The 21,363-nt window shown below is 37.6% G+C and overlaps 1 protein-coding gene across 18 annotated transcripts in view; it reads right to left on the bottom strand.

Annotated features, from left to right (window-relative positions):
- Positions 1-21,363, bottom strand: part of PAK5 (p21 (RAC1) activated kinase 5) — a 250,498-nt gene that overhangs the window by 33,973 nt on the left and 195,162 nt on the right. For all 18 annotated transcript variants that reach the window (XM_039874503.1, XM_039874498.1, XM_039874506.1 and 15 more), the window contains one exon: positions 3,908-4,693. In XM_039874503.1, the coding sequence (XP_039730437.1) occupies positions 3,908-4,693 (786 nt within the window). The remainder of the gene's footprint in view (positions 1-3,907; positions 4,694-21,363) is intronic.

The following is a 21,363-nucleotide window of genomic DNA, read 5'->3' as shown; positions in this document are numbered from 1 at the left end:
AATAACCCAATTAAAAATGACCAAAAGACCTGAATAGACATTTTTCTAAAGACATACAAATGGCCAACAGGTACATAAAAAGGTGTTCGACATCACTAATCTTTAGGAAAATATAAATCAAAATCATAATGAGATATTGCCTTATACTTGCCAGGATGGCTATTATCAAATAGACAAGAGATAACAAATGCTAGCAAGCTGTGGAGAAAAAAGAACGTTTGTATACTGTTGGTGGGAATGTAAACTGGTATGGCCATTATGGAAAATAGTAAGGAGGTTTTTCAAGAAATTAAAAATAGCGGATGCGAAGAAAAAGGAACCCTCATACTCTGCTGGTGGGACTGCACATTGGTACAGCCACTTTGGAAAACAGTGTAGAGGTTCCTCAACAACTAAGAATTGATCTACCATATGATCCAGCAATCCTTATACTGGGTATTTACCCCCAAAGACTTGAAAACATATATCCAAAAAGATATTTGCACACTGATGTTCATAGCAGCATTATTCACAATGGCCAGGACATGGAAGCAACCAAAGTGTACCACGATAGATAAATGGCTAAAGAAGCTGTGGTACATATATACAATGGAATATTACTAAGCCATAAGAAGAGATGAAATACTGCCATTTGCAACAACATGGATGGAGCTTGAGATAATCATGCTAAGCGATATAAGCTAGACAAAGTTGAAAACCACATATCACTTCTATGTGGGATATAAACCTAAAAGCAACAAACAAACAGGACAAACAAACAGAGACTCATGGACATGGAGTCTCTTAACCCTTTCCCCCTCCCCCCCAGAGGATGGGGGGAGGGGGGAGGGGGAGGGGGCAAGGCAGATGGGGTAAAAAGGGAGTCAAATATGTGGTGACAGGAAAGAAATTTAACTATGGGCAGCGAAACACACAATGCAATATATATATGCCTTTATCGTTGAATTGTGCTACCTGAACCACTGATCTTGTTAACCAATGTCACTCATATAATAAAATTATAAGACACACATCAATAATAATACGGGTTATTACATATATATATATATATATATATATATATATATATATATATATACATGTCATCAATACACACAATAACATACATACACATACATACATATATACACACATATATATACACACGATATTCATATATATATATATACAGGGCATATATATATATAAAATAAAAATAAATAAAAATATAACTTCTATCTTATCTATTACCTGGAAGAGATATCTATGCTCTCAAGCCCACTGTACTATTATTAACAATAGCCAAGGTATGGAAAAAATCTATGTGTCCATCAACAGATGAATGGATCAAGAAAATGTGGATCAAGAAAATATATATACAATGAAATATATTTCAGCCTTAAAAGAGAAGGAAATTCTGCCATTTGCAACAACATGGAAGAAACTGGAGGGCATTATGCTAAGTGAAATAAGACAGAGAAAGACAAATACTGTATGGTATCACTTATGTGTGTAATCTTTTTAAAAATTTTTAACATTTTTTATTAGTTTCGGGTATACAGTACATTGGTTAGCCATTTATATAATTTATGAAGCGATCCCCCGATTACTCTAGCACCCATCTGGCTCTACACACAGCCATTACAATACTATTGACAATATTCCCTTTGCTGTACTCTATATCCCGTGTTTTGTAATAGTAATTTGTACTTTATCCCTTCACCTTTTTTACCCATTGCCCATCCCTTCACCTTTTTCACCCCTCCCTTCTGGCCATCACCAGATTGTCCTTTGTATCTGTGAGCCTGTTTTTGTTTAGTTTATTCCTCTTGTTCCTTAAATTTCACATATAAGTGAGACCATTATGGTATTTATCTTTCTCTGTCTGACTTATTTCACTCAGCATAATAACCTCTAGGTCCATCCATGTCATTGCAAATGGTAGAATTTCATTTTTTATGGCTGAGTAATATTCCATTGTGTGTGTGTGTGTGTGTGTGTGTGCGTGTGTGTGTGTAACCATAACTTCTTTATTATGTGGAATCTTTTTTTCAAAAGCAGAACTCATAGAAACAGAGAGCAGAAAAGTGGTTGGCAGGAACTTGGGAGTGGGGAAAAAGGGAGAAGTTGGTAGAGGGTACAAACTTTCAGTTATAAGATGAATAAGGGCTGAGGATATAATGTATAACATAGTGACTACAGTCGATAAACTGTACTGTATAACTGAAATCTGCTGAGAGTAGAATTTTAAATGTTCTCATTAAAAAAACGTATGTGAGGGGATGATGTCTTATTAACTCAGAGGAGAATCCTTTCACAATCCTTATACATATTTCAAGTCTATTTTAAATATCTTACAATTTTGTCAATTATACCTCTATAAAGCTGAAAACAATCACATTTTTTATTGATAAACACTGATGTTCAAAAATTTGAGGACGTAACTAGATTCAGGTACTAATGTGTTAATTCCTTTATTTCACTCTAAAACTAGGAAGGGCTTCCCTCAAGCAAGTGATATGCACAGGAAATCGAACTATCTCATGCATCATGATACATGCATATGGCTTCACACAGCTTGTGTCTGTTGGTCAGTAAGATCTCTTCCCAACAACTGCCGTGGCAAGAACAAAGGAAGTAAAGGCAGTCAGTATACCCTGACTGTGGGAGTACAAATAAATAACACAGTGAAACGAAAATCACTTCCATATTTAAGTTTTAACTGGAGGTATATATCTCAGGTCTTTATTTCCTCAAAATTTATTTTTAATTTTATATATTGGGAACTAATGGGACAGCTTATTTTTTATTTTTTTTTATTTTTTTTAAGTATGGCTCAAGAGTCATTCCCAGTATGTCCCTAAAAGACTTCTCTTCTACATCTTAGATTGGCTTTATGAGAAATGATGAGCAAAGGAAAAATACTGACTATTTACAATTAATAAAGCAGATGAATACAGGCAGACTTGCCTTCCAGAGTTTGCTGTGCAGCCCATCAAGCTATTGAAGAGAGAGCATTTGGTACAAAAGTACACGATCACGCTACTAGAAGTCATGTTCCTCTCAACTGGTTTGAGACTGCTATATAATCCACAGCTCCTCACTAAATGCTCCTGATTTCACTTTGCTATACAGGTGGGGTAGCAAAAACATTTCTAAGTTACCATAGGAAAATAAACCACTTGCACACTCTCCAAGGTATTTTGCAAAGTCTATGCTTTTAGGTTCAGTAATTTCTCTAACTGTGGTCCCCAAACTTTGGAGTTTCTAGAACGAACCAAATTTTAAAGCAAATTTGCAGCAGCAAGCATTAAAAAATGTTTTACCAAGAGAGGAGCTACAACAAAACAAAATAAAAAGCACATTGAAAAAGGTCCAGCAACCAACTTCTATCATTTCAGAATTTCATACATTTCAACACCAAAATAGTAGAAAGAACATACTCTCAAAATGAAGAATAATCCCTTGAGTTGAATAAAATTAATTTTATTAAAAACTTACCATATTATCCTGATTTTTTTTCCTTTTCAGCAGATCCAAGTAAATTTTGCCAGAATGCAGGAACCACTGTATTATTCCATCTGATGGTCTACAACCATACACTCCATAACAGAGAACTTAGAACAATATGAGCACATTATAGTTATCATCAGTTTATCAGACTATCTTTCAAATAAACAAGGTATTTTGCCTTTTAACCAGAAACCCCATAGGAGATCCCCAAAGATTTTGATTTTAATGAATAAATGCGTCTTGCCCTAAATTTTCTGCCCTTGGGGCTCATGGATGGAAATTGGATAAAATTTCGATATGGATTTTCACTTAAAAGGCAAATCAGCACTTTAGACTGACTGTATGAGAAAATTGCACTAGCACCACCTTCATGGAGAGTCCTGCTCACTGGAGGAAAGGAGGTAGCAAACGTTACCTTTGGAATGCACATTGTGGGCTCGGACAAGCGAGGGTAGGTGTAGGAGTTATATGAGTGTCCTTGGGGGTGGGTTTTAAATGCACTTGCTCCGAAGGGCATCATCGGTTCCTGGAGCCCCGAGCCCGACCTGGACCTCTGCCGCATGGCAGGCTGGGGGCTCGTCTGATTCAGGTACGATGACTTTGGCCTCCTGTCATAGTCATCCAGGCTGGGGCCCCATTCACTTTCGCTGTACGCCAGGCTCTCCTTAGAGCACCCACGGGTCCCTGCAGTTCTAGAAGGCGTAAATTGGAATGGGTAATCTAGCGGGGAGCTGCTGGAGGCCCTCTGGTACGCCCACTTGAAGTCACTGTATTCACTTGGTTTGCTCAGTGAGTCTAAGTGTGTGTGATAATCGACGGGAAATCTGGCAATATCGGATTGCAAAGGCTTCATCTCAGAATAGTAGGTTTCCCCGTGTTTCATTTTCATTACGTGCCCATTTTGCTTGGCCGCATGGCTGCTTTTATAAAACGGATCCAAATCATCTCCATAGAGGCTCTTTTCTCGGTACTTTTCGGTTGTGTAGTCAGCAGTGGTATCGGATTCGCTTGAATACTGTGAGAAGGTGATGAAGCCATTTTCTTCCCGGTGGCCTTGACCATGGCAGGAGGCTCCCTGGTCCGGAGTGGGCGGGCTTTCTTTCCTCAGGGAATTGGAGCGAGTCACAGAGATGTTGTCAAAATCCTCCAGGAGGCCATTGATGGAGGTTTCCTTGCAGGGTTTGTTTCCTCTAACGATTGTCTAGGAATAATAAAGGGAATACTATTTAAAGAAAACATTTCAGGCTTTCAAATTGATGGAGGTATCCCACACCTACTCCATCCACATTAAACCAGAGGAAAACAGACCCCAGGAACATTTCATAAAATATGATTTAAAAACACTGTTGATTGATTTCAGTGGTGAAATAAATCAAATATTAAACAATAATCTCACAATTCAGTTTTTTCCTTACCTATCTCAATAGAGATCAATTAAACATCAAAAAGCCAGTTAGAAGAATATATAGACTATCATTTTCTTATTTATCAGTTCACAAGAAATCCCCTGCCTTTGTTCCTCCACGTAAATAATAAACCCTAACCCTCTAACCATAAGCTACTGATCATAATTTTAATAGTCTATAACTGTTTGGTTATAAAGGGCATATTTATTAAATTTTTTTACATTCACAATCCAGATTATTTGCAAAACCAGTAAGCATTCTTACTTGCATATTAACATACCCAGAAATGTTGCAGTTTTTGGTTTTTACCCTATTATGGAAGACATAATGAAGTTATCAGATTTTATGAAAGAGGAAACAACCTTCTGAACTGTAAATAGGGAGCAGCATGAAGATTACTTGTGTGATGTAATTTGTGATCAAATGTGATGTTTTTATGAGGTATATAATGGTAATATTTGTCCTGTCCACACTTCTGTTGTATCATCATTGTTGAATTTTGGGTGGCTTAGTGATGATGTGGCTGTACCTGAATCCTGGTGACAAATTGACAAGCCCAAATGTTCCCTGTAATGAATCCAAATAACACCAGAATACCAGGAACAGAAAGAAATCACAAACCACTTATAAAGCCAGTCAGCTGCAACTTGACAATGACAAAATTTACAGCAAAGTATGATGGGGGTAGATCAAAGAACAAAGTGTTATGACTTCAGACTTCTAGGATTTTAAGAGAAAAATATCTCTAAGCAAGTAGCAAGGAGTTAAAATCATCTCAGCTAGTATGACGCAAAGAAAATTTCAAACTGGAAGAAAAAGTCAAAGTCACCCTAGACCATGTTTTTCTAGATCAGGCTTCTCAAATTATTCATGGTGAAAGACAAGGTTTTGTCTCCTCCTCTCCTGAAGTACTAGACTAATACTTTTGGTCTCTACCTTTTTTTAAAAAAATAATTTTTAAATTTTGAAATATAGGGGACCCTTGAACGACGTGGGGGTTTGAGACCCCGACCCCTTCCACAGTCAAAAATCCACGTACAATTTTCATCTCTCCCAAAACTTAACTATTAATAGCTGACTGTTGACCTGAAGTCTTACTAATAACATAAACAGTTGATTAACACATATTTTGCATGTTATATGTATTATATACTGTATTCTTATAATAAAATAAGCTAGAAAAAAATGTTATTAAGAAAATCATAAGAAAAAGATTTTTATAGTACTGTACATATTTATCGAAAAAATCTGCATATCAATGGACCTACACAGTTCAAAACTGTTTAAAACAGTTGTTCCAGAGTCAACTATAGTTTTAGATTAACAGAGAAGTTGCAAAGAGAATACAGAGTTCTCATATATCCCTCATCCACTTCCCCCATTGTTAACATCTTGCATTACTATTATCTAAACTCCATAAGTGATGCAGATTTCATTAGTTTTTTCCTAGTGTTCCAGGGTCCCATCCAGTATATCTCGTTACATTTATTTACCATGTCTTCTCCTGTCTGTGACAATTTCCGTTTCTCAGACCTTCGTTGTTTTTAACGACCTTGACAGTTTTGAGGAGTACTGGCCAGGTATTTTGCAGACTGCCCCTCAACTAGGGGTGTCTGATGTTTTTCTCATGGTTGAACTGGGGTTATTGGTTTAGAGGAGGAAGAGCACAAATATGCCAATTTCAGCACATCATGTCCAGTGTATACAGCATCAATATAGCTCATCACTGATGATGTTGACCCTGATCACCTGGCTGAGGTAATATCTGCTATGTTTCCACATTGTAAAGTTATACTATACTACCCACTCCCCCTTTCCATTTTTTACTCTTTGGAAGTAAGACACTAAGTACAGCCCATACTCAAGGGTAGGGGAGCCAAGCCCTATTTCCTTGAGAGAAGGTATCTATGTAAAGTATTTAGAATTCTTCTGCACAGGGAACTTGTCTATCAGCTCCATTTACTTATTTATTCAATCATTTATTTGTATCAGTATGGAATCATGGATATTCGTCTTATACTTTGGGTTATAATCTAGTACAATATTATTTGTTTTGTTGCTCAAATTATTCTAGCTTTGGTTATTAAGAGTTCTTTTAGGCTAGCTTGTGTCCCTTTGACAAGCCCTCATCCTTTTATTTTTTTGAGTACTTTCTTACTTTCTAGCATTATAAGATGCTCCAGGCTCCTCTGTATTTTCCTTGCCCTTACCCTAAAATCAACCATTTCTTGATGGCGCCCTGGTTCTTTTTATTGGATAATAATATTAGAAACTAGAATTTGGGTGCTGGGTGTGCTCATTGCTAATGGGGTGTCACTGCTTCCAGGTCCTCTCATGAAAAGAGCTAGAAAATGCATGTACATATACTTACCAATGTATACACACATCCGTAGTTATATTTACCCATCTGTATCTATATTAAGCTAAACATGCATTTATACTGTTGTCTCTGAATCTCATCTAGTATCACACGGTTCACTCTAGCTTTCCCCTTACTTATCTGTAACCCCTCTCTGTGACAGTGAAAAACCTGGATTTCAGCATCTATTATTTATTTACTTATTCAATCCCAGTACAGCAGTTTTGGAATATTAACCCATACCACATGAGAAACAGCTCTGTCAACTAGACTCCAGTGTTTATGCACAGTTCTTAGTTTCCATTCAAAGCACTGCTCTCCAAAGTTACTGAGGTTAGCATCTTTTTTCCCATCCTCCCACCTTCAATGAGGTTATGTTGGATATGCGTTATAGTGAGACTCTTTAGTCACAGTCTGCATTCCATCCTGGGATCCTCTGATCTCCTGGTTGACTTAAAAAAATTGCATACATTAGTGTGCTCTTTGTGCTGCAAAGTTCTATGGGTACTGACAAATACAAAGCATCATGTATTCACCATTACAGTGCCATGCAGATTAGTCTCCTCAAACCCCAAGTCTCTTAAGCTTCCCCTAGTCGGACACTACTTTCTCCCCAAACCCTTGGTACCACTGATCTGTTTTCTCTCCTTACTATTTTGCCTTTTCCAGAATATCATATTAATGAAATCACAGTCTGGAGTCTTTTGGTCTGACTTCTTTCACTTAGCATAATGTTTTTAAGGTTAATCCAGGTTGTTCTGTGAATTAATAGCCTATTTTTTTTCTGATTCCTTTTGATCACTGAATAGTGTTCCATTGCATGAAATGTGTATGTAGGGGTATAAATTGACTGACTGCCAAAGTCAGTGATGTTCTCTTGGAGCATCCCCCAGAGAAAGAATCCTATTTCATGTTTCATATATACATACATACTTGGACCTTTTCTCAGAGCAACAATGTCTATGCCCACTTAACAGATGAACTTGGGAAAAAAAATACCTGTGGACAGGGAATGGTTAGCAGCCCAGGAAGAGAAAAGGATGAAATAGACATCTTCTAAAGCAACAAATATGAATGCTAATAACTCACCTTCGAAAATATCACATCTATTTGAGCAGCTTTCTATTGCATTTCAAGTGTATTTTACCTGTCTACAACTTCTCTATTTGCTCAGGGTGCTCTTCATACTCTCTTAAGACATATGCACTGTTACTTTCTGTGAATTTAAATGCTTGGTTTCCTCTTCAATATTGTTTGCAGGAATTCTTAAGACAATAGCTTCAGTTAGCTTATATCACAGTATATCAACTAAATCTTTATAGCCAGCATTCCGGATAGAAATTACCGTCTGCATATTCCTGCTTTCTCTTTATGAACAATAGGCAGAGTATTCAAAGAAAATGTTATAAGAAATTCATGGTCCCCCAAAAAGCAACTTTCCGGTATTTTTAATTTCAGGAATCTATGTCGACTGATGTGCTACATGAATAATGACTGTAAGATATGCCAAGGTCTTCAAGTAACTTCTGAATTACTGGACCTACTTGGATAATCCTTTAGCAAAAATATTATCCAGACTTTCTCTGAACTTGACAAAGAAGAGCTAACTATGTTAGAATTTTTCATATTCAATGTTATCTTTGGGTTTATATCCCAGAAAAAAAAATCATTTCTGTAAGTTCTATCTTAAACAATATTTCAATTCATCTTTCTTGTCTGCCTCCACCTTTCCCATCTTTGAATACATACAGTATGCAGCTCTGGGACCACAGAATCATTTCCAGTACCTTAATGTTGGAAGGAATCTAGAGATCATCTATTTCACCTCCTCCTTTTACTAAGCAAAATTGAAACTCAGTCGACTTTGCCAACTGATATGTAACATACCTGGGACTGAAACCCAAGTCCTTTTTCTCCCAGTCTAGCTCTCTTTCTAAGGTACTCTTCAGACTCTTTTGAGATAAACAAAATAGCAACAGTTGGCAACACAAAGGCTTGGTGTGTGACATCACCACCATCAAAAGGAGGTCACTGAAGAGCCTATTTCCACTCTTAGCAATGAGTTGAATTTACAGATTATAGATAATTCTGGTTTTGGTCTCGATTTTGGCCACACTTGTTATGTGATTTAGTTTTATTTTTTTCTTACCTATTCTCCAGTTTGTAAAATGGGTAATTTCACTTGATATTTAGTGACACGCCCCCACTCCCCAGGAATTGTAGAAGCTGATGGGGAGAGAAATTACAAAGCATTTTAAAAACATTCTAATGCCCTCAATAACCCCAATGCCTTCAGGCAGACATAAATGAGTAAATATGAAATGAGTTAAGAATATTTAAATATAACTCACCAATAAAAGCAAGTTAAAATATGAAGATTATAAAGAAAAGATCAGAGAAGAACAAACTTAAAAATCTTAGGACTTTTTCAGGAAGAGAATTATAAGCTAGGTCCAGGAGGAAACAATAGAAGTAATTAGATAAAGGCAAAAAAAGAGGTAATTACCAGCTCATCACTCACTGAATGATTGAGATGAGAAAAGAGTTGATCAGAATGTGTTAAGATGTCACCATCTTTGGGGCTATGATGGTAATTGTGATTGCAGAAGAAAGGGTACGCTGCTCATATTAAATTAGCATCTCAATCACTTACTTGTCCTTTGGAATTTATATCCAGAAAACCCTGCAAATTAATAAATGGCCATGATGAGGGCTGGACTATTAGTCTTAGAAATTCACTACAAGGACACAGATGTTGAGAATGAAAAAAAAAAATCTTTCCCCTGTGTAATTCCTTTGATATCAGAGCATTATTGAATATTTTCTTTGAAACTGCTGGGTCCTTTAAATCTCCTTATTTTCCCACTAAAATCCTTCCAATTTAATTAATGAGTTGAATGGGCAAACTTTGAAACTAACTTACTTAGTTTCTGAGGAATACTGAAAAAAGGAATGTAGATGCTCCAAAGAGGCATCCATCTATCCATTCATCCATCCATCCATCCAATAATATCCAAAGATATCTATAATATCTATATGTCTATATCTATACTATCTGTAAATAATTTTAAATGACTAAGCAATAATATAAAGAAGGTCTGTTTGGGAGAAACTTTTCCTTCATTAATTGTGCTATTAATGTATTACATTTGGAAAATGTAAAACACCAAACAATCATCAACAGATATTTCACGAATTGTTTGTACCTCACGTATGTTCAAATTTCTGTGAGAGATTAGAGGGTTGCCATTTCAGCATACACATTAATCTACGGCCTCGGAATATTTCTGTGTACTTGTCACAGTGTACCCAGAGAAGTATGTTTAGTTCACATGCAAAATTATAGCAATGAACTCAATAAATAGAATTCTTTATAATTGTTAATACAGAAGTAGAAATATTAACATTGCTATGAGTTAAATACTATTTAGAACAAAAGATAAAGACTATCCACTGAGTAAGAAACATTTTTTAAAAACAATGTAATATTTATTTTCTTTGTTTTTAGGCTAACAGCAATGTGATATTGGGCAAGTTACTTAACCCTTTAAAGCCTCAGTTTCTTAATCCATAAAATGATGAGAATAAATCCTTACCTTATGAGGTTAATGTGATGATTTAATGAAATAATTTGTGTGAAAAGTAGGCATGATTCCTGGAATACAATAAGTAATAAATAGTAGTTATTTAACTATTTTATGTGTAAAATTTAGTTTTTAATTAGGCTGATAATAATTTAGGGGGAAAAAAGGAAGTTGCATGCAATAAATAGAAGAAATAAATGTCAGCTTTATATATTGGAAGAAAAAGGATAACTGATGTAGTAGACTTTAAAAAATGACAGTAACTTTAGATACAAATGTCTTGAATTTAAACAAAGGTACCTCAAATTAATTATAACTGTTATATGTACTCAATACTACTCATTAGATCTAAAAAATGTAGTACTTTCAAATCATTATCAACATTCCGTGGGTATCTTTTAAAAATGTAATATCTAAATCACAAAAATTAACTAAATGAGACTCATTATTTAAACTGAAAGATATATATCGAAAAGAAAGGTTAATCAAAATACAGTAAAACACTGACAGTGGTCTTCTCTAAGTGGAGAGATTAAGGATAATTCATATCTTAGACTGATGCTTCTCAAACTTTAATGCACAAACAAATCATCTGAGGATCCTGTAAAAGGGGGATTCTAATTCAATAAGCCTGAGGAGGGGCCTAAGGTTCCGAATCTCAAAAAAGCTTCCAGGCGATGCTGCTGCAGGTCTGCTGTTTTCACTGTATTCAATGGGGTTTGTGTATTTTCCAGATTTTCTAAAGTCAGGGTTACTTTTATAATAATAATTAAAAAAAGACTGAGATACCCTTTTTCAGTATAGTAGGATTCAACATTTTATATATATACAGAAAGAGTATAGTGTTAACTATATATTGTTTTATATACAGTGTTAAACATTGTGTTAAATTATATTATGTTATAGTTGGTTGTTGAAAGCTACGCACTGTTCAATATTTCCCCATTCCCTAGGAAGGTGTAATATTTATTATGTTTAACCAAAATGAAGACTGTAACAGGTTTCACCGTTTGGGTACACCTGATTCCATGTCATCATCATCTGACTATGAAGCTATGAGCCTTAGAGTTACTGATGAATAAATATAACTTGAGTGCCACAGGATTGAAGGCGTGGCTGCAGACATTTGAAAAGAAGAAAATATCATCTGTAGTAAAAAACAAAACAAAACAAATAAGACCCAAAGAAATGAAAGTATAGTGTACCTAAGGCATGATGTTTCCTTGGATCTCCTTTTTAGCATTTGAAAATGTTTACCGATGATACATCACTCTTAAAGAGAGCACATGCTTTTCTCTCTTTCAATGAAAACTATTAAGTCAGTGTAAACAAGAAGGGGCTTGTAAAATGTAAATATTATTAAAAATAAATTGTTGACCTGCCTGCCCCCCGCCCCGAATTTTTAAAAAGAAGGGTGTAACCTTATTTAATCAGGAAGACCAATAAAACTAGAACTGAGACAATAATTGTTTCCCTGACATGGGCTTCACTTTAAGGAATCATAAACAGCAGAACAATATTAATGAAATCCAATCATGCACAATTTTACAACACAGTTTAACTAGGCTTCAAAATGCAAGAACCACTATTTATTACCGTCAGAATCTGATGTTTATGAAAGCAAGATTGTGTGGTTTTATAGAGATCAATAATATAATAACTGCAAGAGTATCGGTGAATTTCATGCTGCAGACCAGCCAGGCATTAAAAAAAAAATCAATGCAACCCAATCTATCTGAGTTTGACGCCATGGTTCTCATTGTCTTTCCATTGTGCATGGACCAGCTCAGCATCTGCTCTGCCTCCCGGTGACAGCGGCCATATTTCATGGTGCTCCTTCCTCAGGCTGTCGGCTGGTGATAAGCTATAATGGATCTGTCTCTAAGAACAGCTGTCTCCCCTTGTTCCCATGAAGAGATGAAAAAGTGACTCTGCTCTCAGAAACTGTATTAACCTTGACAATAATGAAGTGTGTAATTAACAGCTTTGCCCTAATAAGACCTCGCATCTCTTTTTTTAAAAACAATGTCTTCCATCCTCCTCGAGAATGTTTCATTTTGTTTTTCTGGGTAAACACTTCAAAGGATGTGTTTAAGCTAAATAGTCTCATGACTTGAGAACAAACCAGGACTCTCTCAGAAAATATCTACTTTTAAACAATTTATCTAAATTCTTGTTCTATTTGCAGAGAACCAATTCTCTTGTTTTTATTTTTTTTAAATGTGGCTAGAAATAGCTGGGTATATAATCTCGACAAACAAACCCAATATATACTTGGATCTTTATGGAAAAAAACCCTAATTCGTGGATGGCTTTTCTAACATCACATGACCTCAGATCTTTTCTTTCAGTTTTCTAACATATACCCTTTTGGGGGGCTAACTGGGTAAGCAGTCGAGAAATACATATTCCTGGAAAAATATGAGAATTAGGGCAGGATATCTCAGAGTGAAGGTGGTGGTGAGGGTTTCTAACCACTAAGACCTTTGTAAATAAATTACGTAATAAATCATGAAGAATCCAAAGAAACAACTTCTTTTGCTAACTAAAAATATTATGTTCGCAAATTACAAGAAAGTAGAATATAGTTAAAAATGTTTTGTAAATTTTGTAGAAATCAAGATGTCCCCATTAAGTTAATTGGAAAATGTTCTATTTGCCCTTTTCTCTGTCTCTTAAAGCACAGAAAATCTAATATATTAAGTGACCAGTTCCATACAAGTTTAATCCTTGAAGGTAACTTTCTATTTATTGTTAACTGGGCAAAGCAAATGTAGACAGCTAACAGCCCTGGTCCTTGCTGCTTGGAATGTGAGGCAGCTGGGCTGAAGTCAACTAAATTCAGTTTGACCAGAGTTAACAGTCAGAGTATTTTATGTGTGTTTAAAGTCGATTTGAGACTGAGTGCTGTAGTTGGGAATTTAATTATTTGCTTGCTGTTTCCTGGTTCAGTGTCTAAGGAGCACTGTGGTCTATGGAAGTATCTCTGTTCATTAATTTACTCATTTAGTCCAAAAAAAGCATTTCTAGGTGCAGGGAGAATAGAGATGAGACAAGAGACCATAATCTATTTCTTAACTTGGGTAGTAGATATAAGAATTTAATGTTATTAAGTTTTCCATGCGACTTAGCCTGGCTTCCTCTGAAGCAGAGTTGAAACAAAGGCTTGCGTGTGAGTGATTTATTTTGGAAAGTGAGGTCAAGGATAGTGAGGAGGCTGAAGCAGGCAAGGAGGGAGACCAGGTCAAGGGTACAGTATTAAGCTGTTTATCTGTGGACAATTGGAGCTCAGTTCTTCTGAAGAGCTATGCAGACTAAGTCGCAGAACTGACCATTCAAGGGAAAGAAGATGGAAGTATTCATTGACCAGCTTCCATCTCCTGCATCAGAATGGCCGAGGGGACTCCCACATGTGTGCCACAAGGTGGCAGTAAAGAAAGTGCCATGTTTGAAAGCAGAGGTAAATGGTGCAACAGAGGTTAGTAGCAGTTGTCTGGGCAAGGGCTGGAGTAAAAACGGTTGGCCTGAAAGATGCAAGATGGATGTCTAATACGCCTTTTTTAGATATACGTTTCATAATAAAAAAATTAAAAACGAAGTAAAGCGGGGCCCCCTTTCTCCCCTGCCCCCAATGGACACAGATATCAGTATTCTTGATCAATGTGGCAGATATGCTAGGTGGTCACCAAATATGTGCTCCCCCCGCCTTCCATAGTATAAACTTATTGCTGCCAAGCTGTCCCAGCCAGGAGCCACATTTTCCAGTACTTTGTATCTAGATGGACCAGGAGACCAATTCTCACCCATAGAATATGAGCAGCATGTGATCTGTATCCCTTCCAGGCCAAAGTTAAAAAAACAAAGCAAAACAAAACAAAAACTGCTGCTTTTTCTTCTCTTTATGCCAGCCAGATGGAGAAGATCCAGGAAGACACTCTTAGTTGCTAGGGGATGCCAGAGCCACGTGATGAAAATCTGCATTGCCAAATGACCATATGCAATGCCACGCTCTGGTCAGGAAAATCCACATTGGATATTAAGTGAGTGAGAAATGAACTCCTATTTAGTTGAGCTTATTTACTGAGATGTGTTAATATTTATATTAGCTGAAATTACCGTAACTAATAAATCATAATGATAGTGAGTCCAGAATTAAAAATTAGATCAAGAATAAAAGAGAGTAAGCAAGGACAGACGGTATCTTGGCATTCCTATCAAGCATGCCCAGGCTAATTTTCCATAACTGGCATTGGCCCTGGAGCCAGGACATCCACACTAGCTCCAGGGAAACAATCTGAGCTATGAACAACATGCCTTGATAATGTGCTGGTAGAAGAAATGACATCAGGCACCTGAAGCCTGAGACAGAGCACTGAGCGCTGTGAAAAGAACTGCTTGATTTTAGGGTATCAACAAGAGCTGACCAAGTATGAACAAATGTTTTATTTTTCCATATTTCCGGATGAGATACAAACTCATGCAGGCGAGTGAAAGAAGGCATATGAGTGTATCGCAAAAGGGTCACTCCTGTAGTTTGATATTAGTCTCTGTGGTAGATTGCTTGTGAAATGGGCATAATTATCCCCCTCCCTGTGCAATGTGACTTTGCAGGTCTTCACATTGGGAGACAGTCGAGTCTGTTTCCCCACCCTCTAATCTAGGATGGCCATATGGTTTGCTTAGACAAAAGAGGAGAGATAGAAGGGATACTATACCAGTTCTTTGTCTAGGCTGTAAGAAGCTTCGCCAGCTGCCACCCTCTCTGTCCTCTGACTCCTCCAGGTGAAAAAGCTTGGGCTGGCCAGCTGCAGGATACAAGATGAGCCATCGCTGCTGAGGCCATCTGAGATCAGCAGCCCATTTCATCCGTGTACCCTTTTCCTCCATGCTGGCCAGGGGAGGGAGATGGAGGAGAAGGGAAGCATAAAAGCTAGGACCTGGACCCCTTTATGCCAGGGCAGTTGGCCCTGACTGTCAGAAGTAGGAAAGGCTTGTGTGTCCATGGGTAGGGAATGGGTATCCTTGATGTGGCTGGAGAAAGAGACATTTTATGAGTGGAAACTCATTAGAGATGAGTCCTGGGTGGCAGGCTTCTCCTGAACTGTGCTAATCATTAAGCCACCCTATATCTACCTTTGCCGTAAAGAATGAAAAAGCATGGAGTTATTAGCAGGGGCAGGAGATGAATGACTGCCACCATTTTATGAATTGGTTTAAAAAAGCTTTGAGTCTCTAACATTGACCTAAACACTTCCTGTGTGCCAAAAAAATTAGAAGTGTTTTTCCCATATTTAATCCTCACAAGACTCTGAGATAAACAGCATTATTACTTCTATGTACGAAGGAGGAAGAAAGGCCAAATAACTTGCCCAATGTCACTAAGCTGGTAGGGAAGAGTTTGAGAGCAAGGCCCACTCTTATCTATTATAAATGCTGCCTCTCTATGCGTACAAATCACAGGATCCTCACTTTTAACTTCTGAGGGTGTGGACAAGTCAGTTAAAGCATGCAAGAACAAGCTCCACCCACCTTGTGATACAATTAAAGAAATGTAAGCATCCACCATTGCAAGTTGATAAAAAAATATTTCCGGAAACAAAACTTTTTAAAGAAGGAATGTTTAAATCTCAGGATTATGGAAACTGGGGAAAAACAAGTTGTTTGCTCTTTGGGACAATTAACCTTTTCGGCCACTTTAATTCTGTCAACAACAACAAAAAATCTTGTTACATGGTTAACAATAACAAAAAATCTTGTTATATTGTATTTGCTGGAGATTCTGACATTTAAAAATTTAACAACAAAATGTGTAGTCTCCACATCAATTGCTACCTTTCCCTGTAAAAACAACTGAATAATTTTTGAAATATTGCTAATATGCAATGCTAAGTGTCAAAATCATTTGTTTCTCTTATAGACTGTATAAAGGGTCACAAAGCATATTTATTTTAAATTTGATCAACAAATTTTTAACTTTGAGTGTCTAAAACTTAAATTTCTCTTTTTTCCAACCTGATATTTTAAGCACTGTTAACAAACATGAAAGTGATCTCTTTGAGGCATAATAAATGTTAAGAAACTTGATAATCTATAAATAAAACTGCCTGGTGGTTAAATATCATTTTAAAGTATAAAGTTGGTACTATAATTATATACTTTATATTTCAGAAAGGTACTAGTGTTAAGTGTCAAGAAACATTTATGCCCCTGTGGAAAAAAGGAACAGAGAAAAGCTGGGCTCCAAATCTTCCAAATGTTTCAGAATTAGGAAACTACCAAAACCATTAAATATTAAGGTCAGCTTTACCAAACGCTCTCAGTTAAAAGTCATTCATTTCTCTTCAGTGATGGAAGTCAGAATGAATACCTCAGGGGCTAAGGTGTTCATTGGGAAGAGGCCCAAGGGAACTTTCTGGGTGATGAAAAAAACGTTCTGTATCTTGATCTGGGTCATGATCACATGAATATATACTATGTAAAAATTTAGCAAGTTGTACATTTGTGATGTCTTCTATTATACGTAAATTATTCTTTCGTTAAAATACATTGGACTGACACCAAACCAAGTGGTTGCTCTACTTTTCTAGCAAATATGCAGCACATGAAAGCAAAGGTGGGACCCTGGATACATCCGAGAATGAGTGCTTGCCAGGTGTTTGCCATGGATGGATGACGGCAGGTGGGTACCGATGAGGGCTCAAATGTGGATGAACCATGGAGTCGAAGCTGGAAGATGATTAATGAAGGAGGGGGCTGACAGGTGAAGATAATACAGCAGGGTTGGGAGACTGGAGGTCCAAGGGAGGGAAAAGAACAAGTGTCGGGGGCATGGCTGTGTGTGGGTGGCAGAGTCAGAGAGGAGATACCAGCTGCACACTGAATATCTTCGTCACTTAGCAAATGCCAAAGAAATGATGCTAGTAAGAGCTGGGAGGCTCTTTTCATCCTCAATTTCTTCTCACTGGTCTAGTGGAGCCTGGTGCCTCCCTACGTACTTGGCTCATCCAGAGAAATCATTAAGTCTGTAGTGCTTTCCCTCTGCCCAGCAGAGGTGCTACTCCTCAACATTCCTTTGATTTATATAAGCTATGCACAGAATAAAATCATGTGGTTTCTTCTTTTGCAAAATGAGACATTTTCCCCCCAAAGATAGATGGATCTCTTGCTCCCTCACTTTCTCTCTCCCCTCCATTTCTCCCTCCCTCTATCAAAGATATGTTTTGTTCACATTTAAAAGATTTTATCTCTTTCAAATGCAGTGAAAGATTTAAAGAATACAGAGGTTTTCTAAGTGCCCCTAAGGAAAGAGTAAGGCAGTGAGAGACGCAGCTTCATTTGGCAGCTCCCCTGCAGCGGCTCTCAGCCGCAGCTGCACACTGGAACCACCTGGGGAGCTCATGAACATTCCTGAAGCCCAGGCCTCTCCCCAGACCAATTACATCGCTGGTGGTGGTGGTTCCAGGTGTCAGCAATTTCTAAAGCTCTTGGGTGAGTCCAATGTGCACCCAACGGTGGGAACCACGTTGCTAGAACTTCTCCCCCAGCCACTCAAAATGTGGTCCTCAGACCAGCAGCATCAGTCTCACCTGAACGCCTGTTAGGAATGAGAATCTCGACTAGTGAATCCAAATTTGTGTTTTAACAAAACTTCCAGCTAATTCACATGTATGCTGAAGTCTCAAGAGCACTGGTAGATTTGCCTGAGGTCCCCTTTTCATGAATTAAAGGACTTCGATTCAACTGAGATTTTGAAAATCAATTAATTCTCTCTGTGAAATACATACATGCACACATATATACATATATCATTTGTATATTTGTATGTACATATCTACATATATAAACATATGTTATCAAAGAAAAGATAGGCCCTCATCGTTGAACCGCAGATTAGTAGGGTCATTTCTTTACACAAAAAGAATCAGTCATCCAAAACAAATAGGGGAAAATGACTGATTCATAACACAAAGGGCAGCTTTGGGGTCTTATGTTCCTAGAACATGTTCTGTGACTTAATGCTGGAGCATATTTATCCTGTTACGACTGTGTTCAAATATCCCAGAGGGCAAGTTCAAGGCTGGAATACAGGAGTCTGAAAAGAGTTTACTGGTTAATCCTGTTCACTCATTCAAGAACAGCAAGAGCCCTTGCATCAGCTCAGAGAGTCAACCCACTTCTCTTTCTATAGAGGGATGATAGCTATCTGGCCAAATTTAAAGAGAGGATGATTTCACCATTCCCCTTTGCCAAGTTATATGTGAGATAAGGCTGTACACTCACACTCACACTCACACTCACTCACACACACACACACACATCAGAAAAAACTCAAACTATATTTAATCTTTCCTTTTCCCCAAATTGTATTCCATCAATTGTGTTTTCACATTATGCCCACAGATTGAACAAAAAGGCACTATAAGAAATGAAATCCAGTCTTGCTTTTGCCCTAGGAAGACATTTTCCTGAAGACATATTTCACTATGTCATTCAGTGCTCCTACTGAAAGACCACATGAATTCACAAATACACTTTGCTTTCCTGTAGAAAATTGTTTCTCCTACTCCCCGTTTTTATTGATAAACATTTTGCACCTGTTTCAACTGGATTCTCAGGAGGCTTGAAAAAAAAATCAAATTTATAGCTTAACTCTATTATGTTCACATGTGAGGTCTGTGCATTTGTATTCTTTTTCATCTTTTCTCTCTTCCATGATTTATATATGTTTTTCTGGGTCCTCAATCTTTTATTGTATTTAAAATTGGTCAAACTTTTATTATGTAGAATTTTACCATATGCTAGTATAAATCCTTTTTGGGAACAAAGTAGGTTTTTAAAACATTTCTCTCAACTGCCAGTTCTAGTACTTTACTTTCCTCCCTCATAAAAACACATTTAAACAATCCTCAGAAATTTATAACTCCCGTAATACTACATCTAACCCAGAATACTGGAGCAAGGTCTTCTGAAAGTTGTGTTTACTCATAAGGAAAATAGTAGCCCACTACACAGAGGGAAAAAACCTAATAAAAAGCTCAAGGAGCTTTCAAAATCCTTATTTCCAGACTCCAGCCATGAACCAAAACAAAAAAAAACAAAAAAAAAACAAAAAAACCAGGATCTCTCTGGTGGAGCTCAGGCATCTGTGCTTTTAAATCTATCCCAGATGATTCCAATGAGTGGTCAAGGTTGAAAACCAGTGTCCTAGGATGCCGTGCCTTTAAAGCTTGACCAGGCACACAAATCCCCTGGATATCTTGTTAACAGGCAGTCTCTAATTCAGCAGTTTTGGCATGGGGCATGAGATTCTGGATTTCTAACAAGCTCTCAGGTAAGGCTGATGCTGCTGGTCTACAGAACACAATTTAAGTTGCAAGGTCTCAAAGAGCAGATAAAGTTCCTTGGATGGCTGAGCTGGGGTTTGCATTATATCAAGGAAAATGAGATCATCACTATGTCCCAGGAAGAGCACTGGATTGCGAGTTCGGCATCTGAGTTCTAGTCCAAGTTCTGTCATTGGCAACTATGAAACCTTCATCAAGACTGTCTTGCTGAATCTGTGGTTTCCATTTGTACTGATAAGATTTGCCTGGCTTCCTTCCAACTCCAAAATTCTGTGGTTTGAAGGCTCTCTCCATGTCTCAGCTGCTCCAAAGAATTACTGTTCTGACGAAGTGCTAAGTCTCTTTAACTTAGAACAAGCGCTGACCCTTTATAACACAGAATTCCTAGGCGAGACAAATGAGCTCACCCTGCCATAAATTATGTGGTGTTCCGACATGTTCTCTGTTGACAATGTCAGACTGCGGTGGGTTGATGCAAAAAGTGGTTCTAATCCTCCCCTCCTGCCTGTATCCAGGTCCTTTGCAATGTGACTCTGAAGCTCTTCTCATCAGGAGACAGGGTTTCCTTTCCCCCTGAAGCTGGCTTTGACCACAGGACTTGGTCTGGCCAACAGAATGTGATGTCGTGCCTGTTCAAGCCTAGACCTCTGGAGGCTGTGAAGCTGTGATCCTGCCTAGCTGCCGTGTGAACACGCCTGGGCTAGCCTGGGGAATAATGAGACACTCGTGAAGCAGAGAGGGGTGAGCACAGCTGAGGTCATCCTAGCCCAGTCAGCTTCCAGCTCACTTAGCAGCTGACCACAGATGAGACTAGAAGAGTAAGCCCAGATGAGACTAGAAGAACTGCCAGCTGAGTGCAGCCTGAACTGCCAGCTTGCAGAATTGGGAGGAACAAAAATGCTTATTGTTTTATGCTTTTAAAAAATATTGGGGCAAGAATTAACATAAAATTTACCTTTTTAACTATGTTTAAGTGTATAATTTGGTGGCATTTGGTACGTTCACATTGTTGAGCAACCATTACTATTATGCATTTCCAGAACTTTTTCATCATCCCAAACTGAAACTGTACCCATTCAAAAATAACTCTCCCTCTATCTACCTCCAGTTCCTGGTAACCTCTAATCTACTTTGTCTCTATAAATTTGCCCAGTCTTGGTCTCTTATATAAGTGGAAT

The sequence above is a fragment of the Pteropus medius genome, unplaced genomic scaffold, assembly GCF_902729225.1.
Source record: "Pteropus medius unplaced genomic scaffold, Ma_sr-lr_union100, whole genome shotgun sequence".
Lineage (NCBI taxonomy): Eukaryota > Metazoa > Chordata > Mammalia > Chiroptera > Pteropodidae > Pteropus > Pteropus medius.
This window is presented reverse-complemented; position numbering and strand designations above follow the sequence as displayed.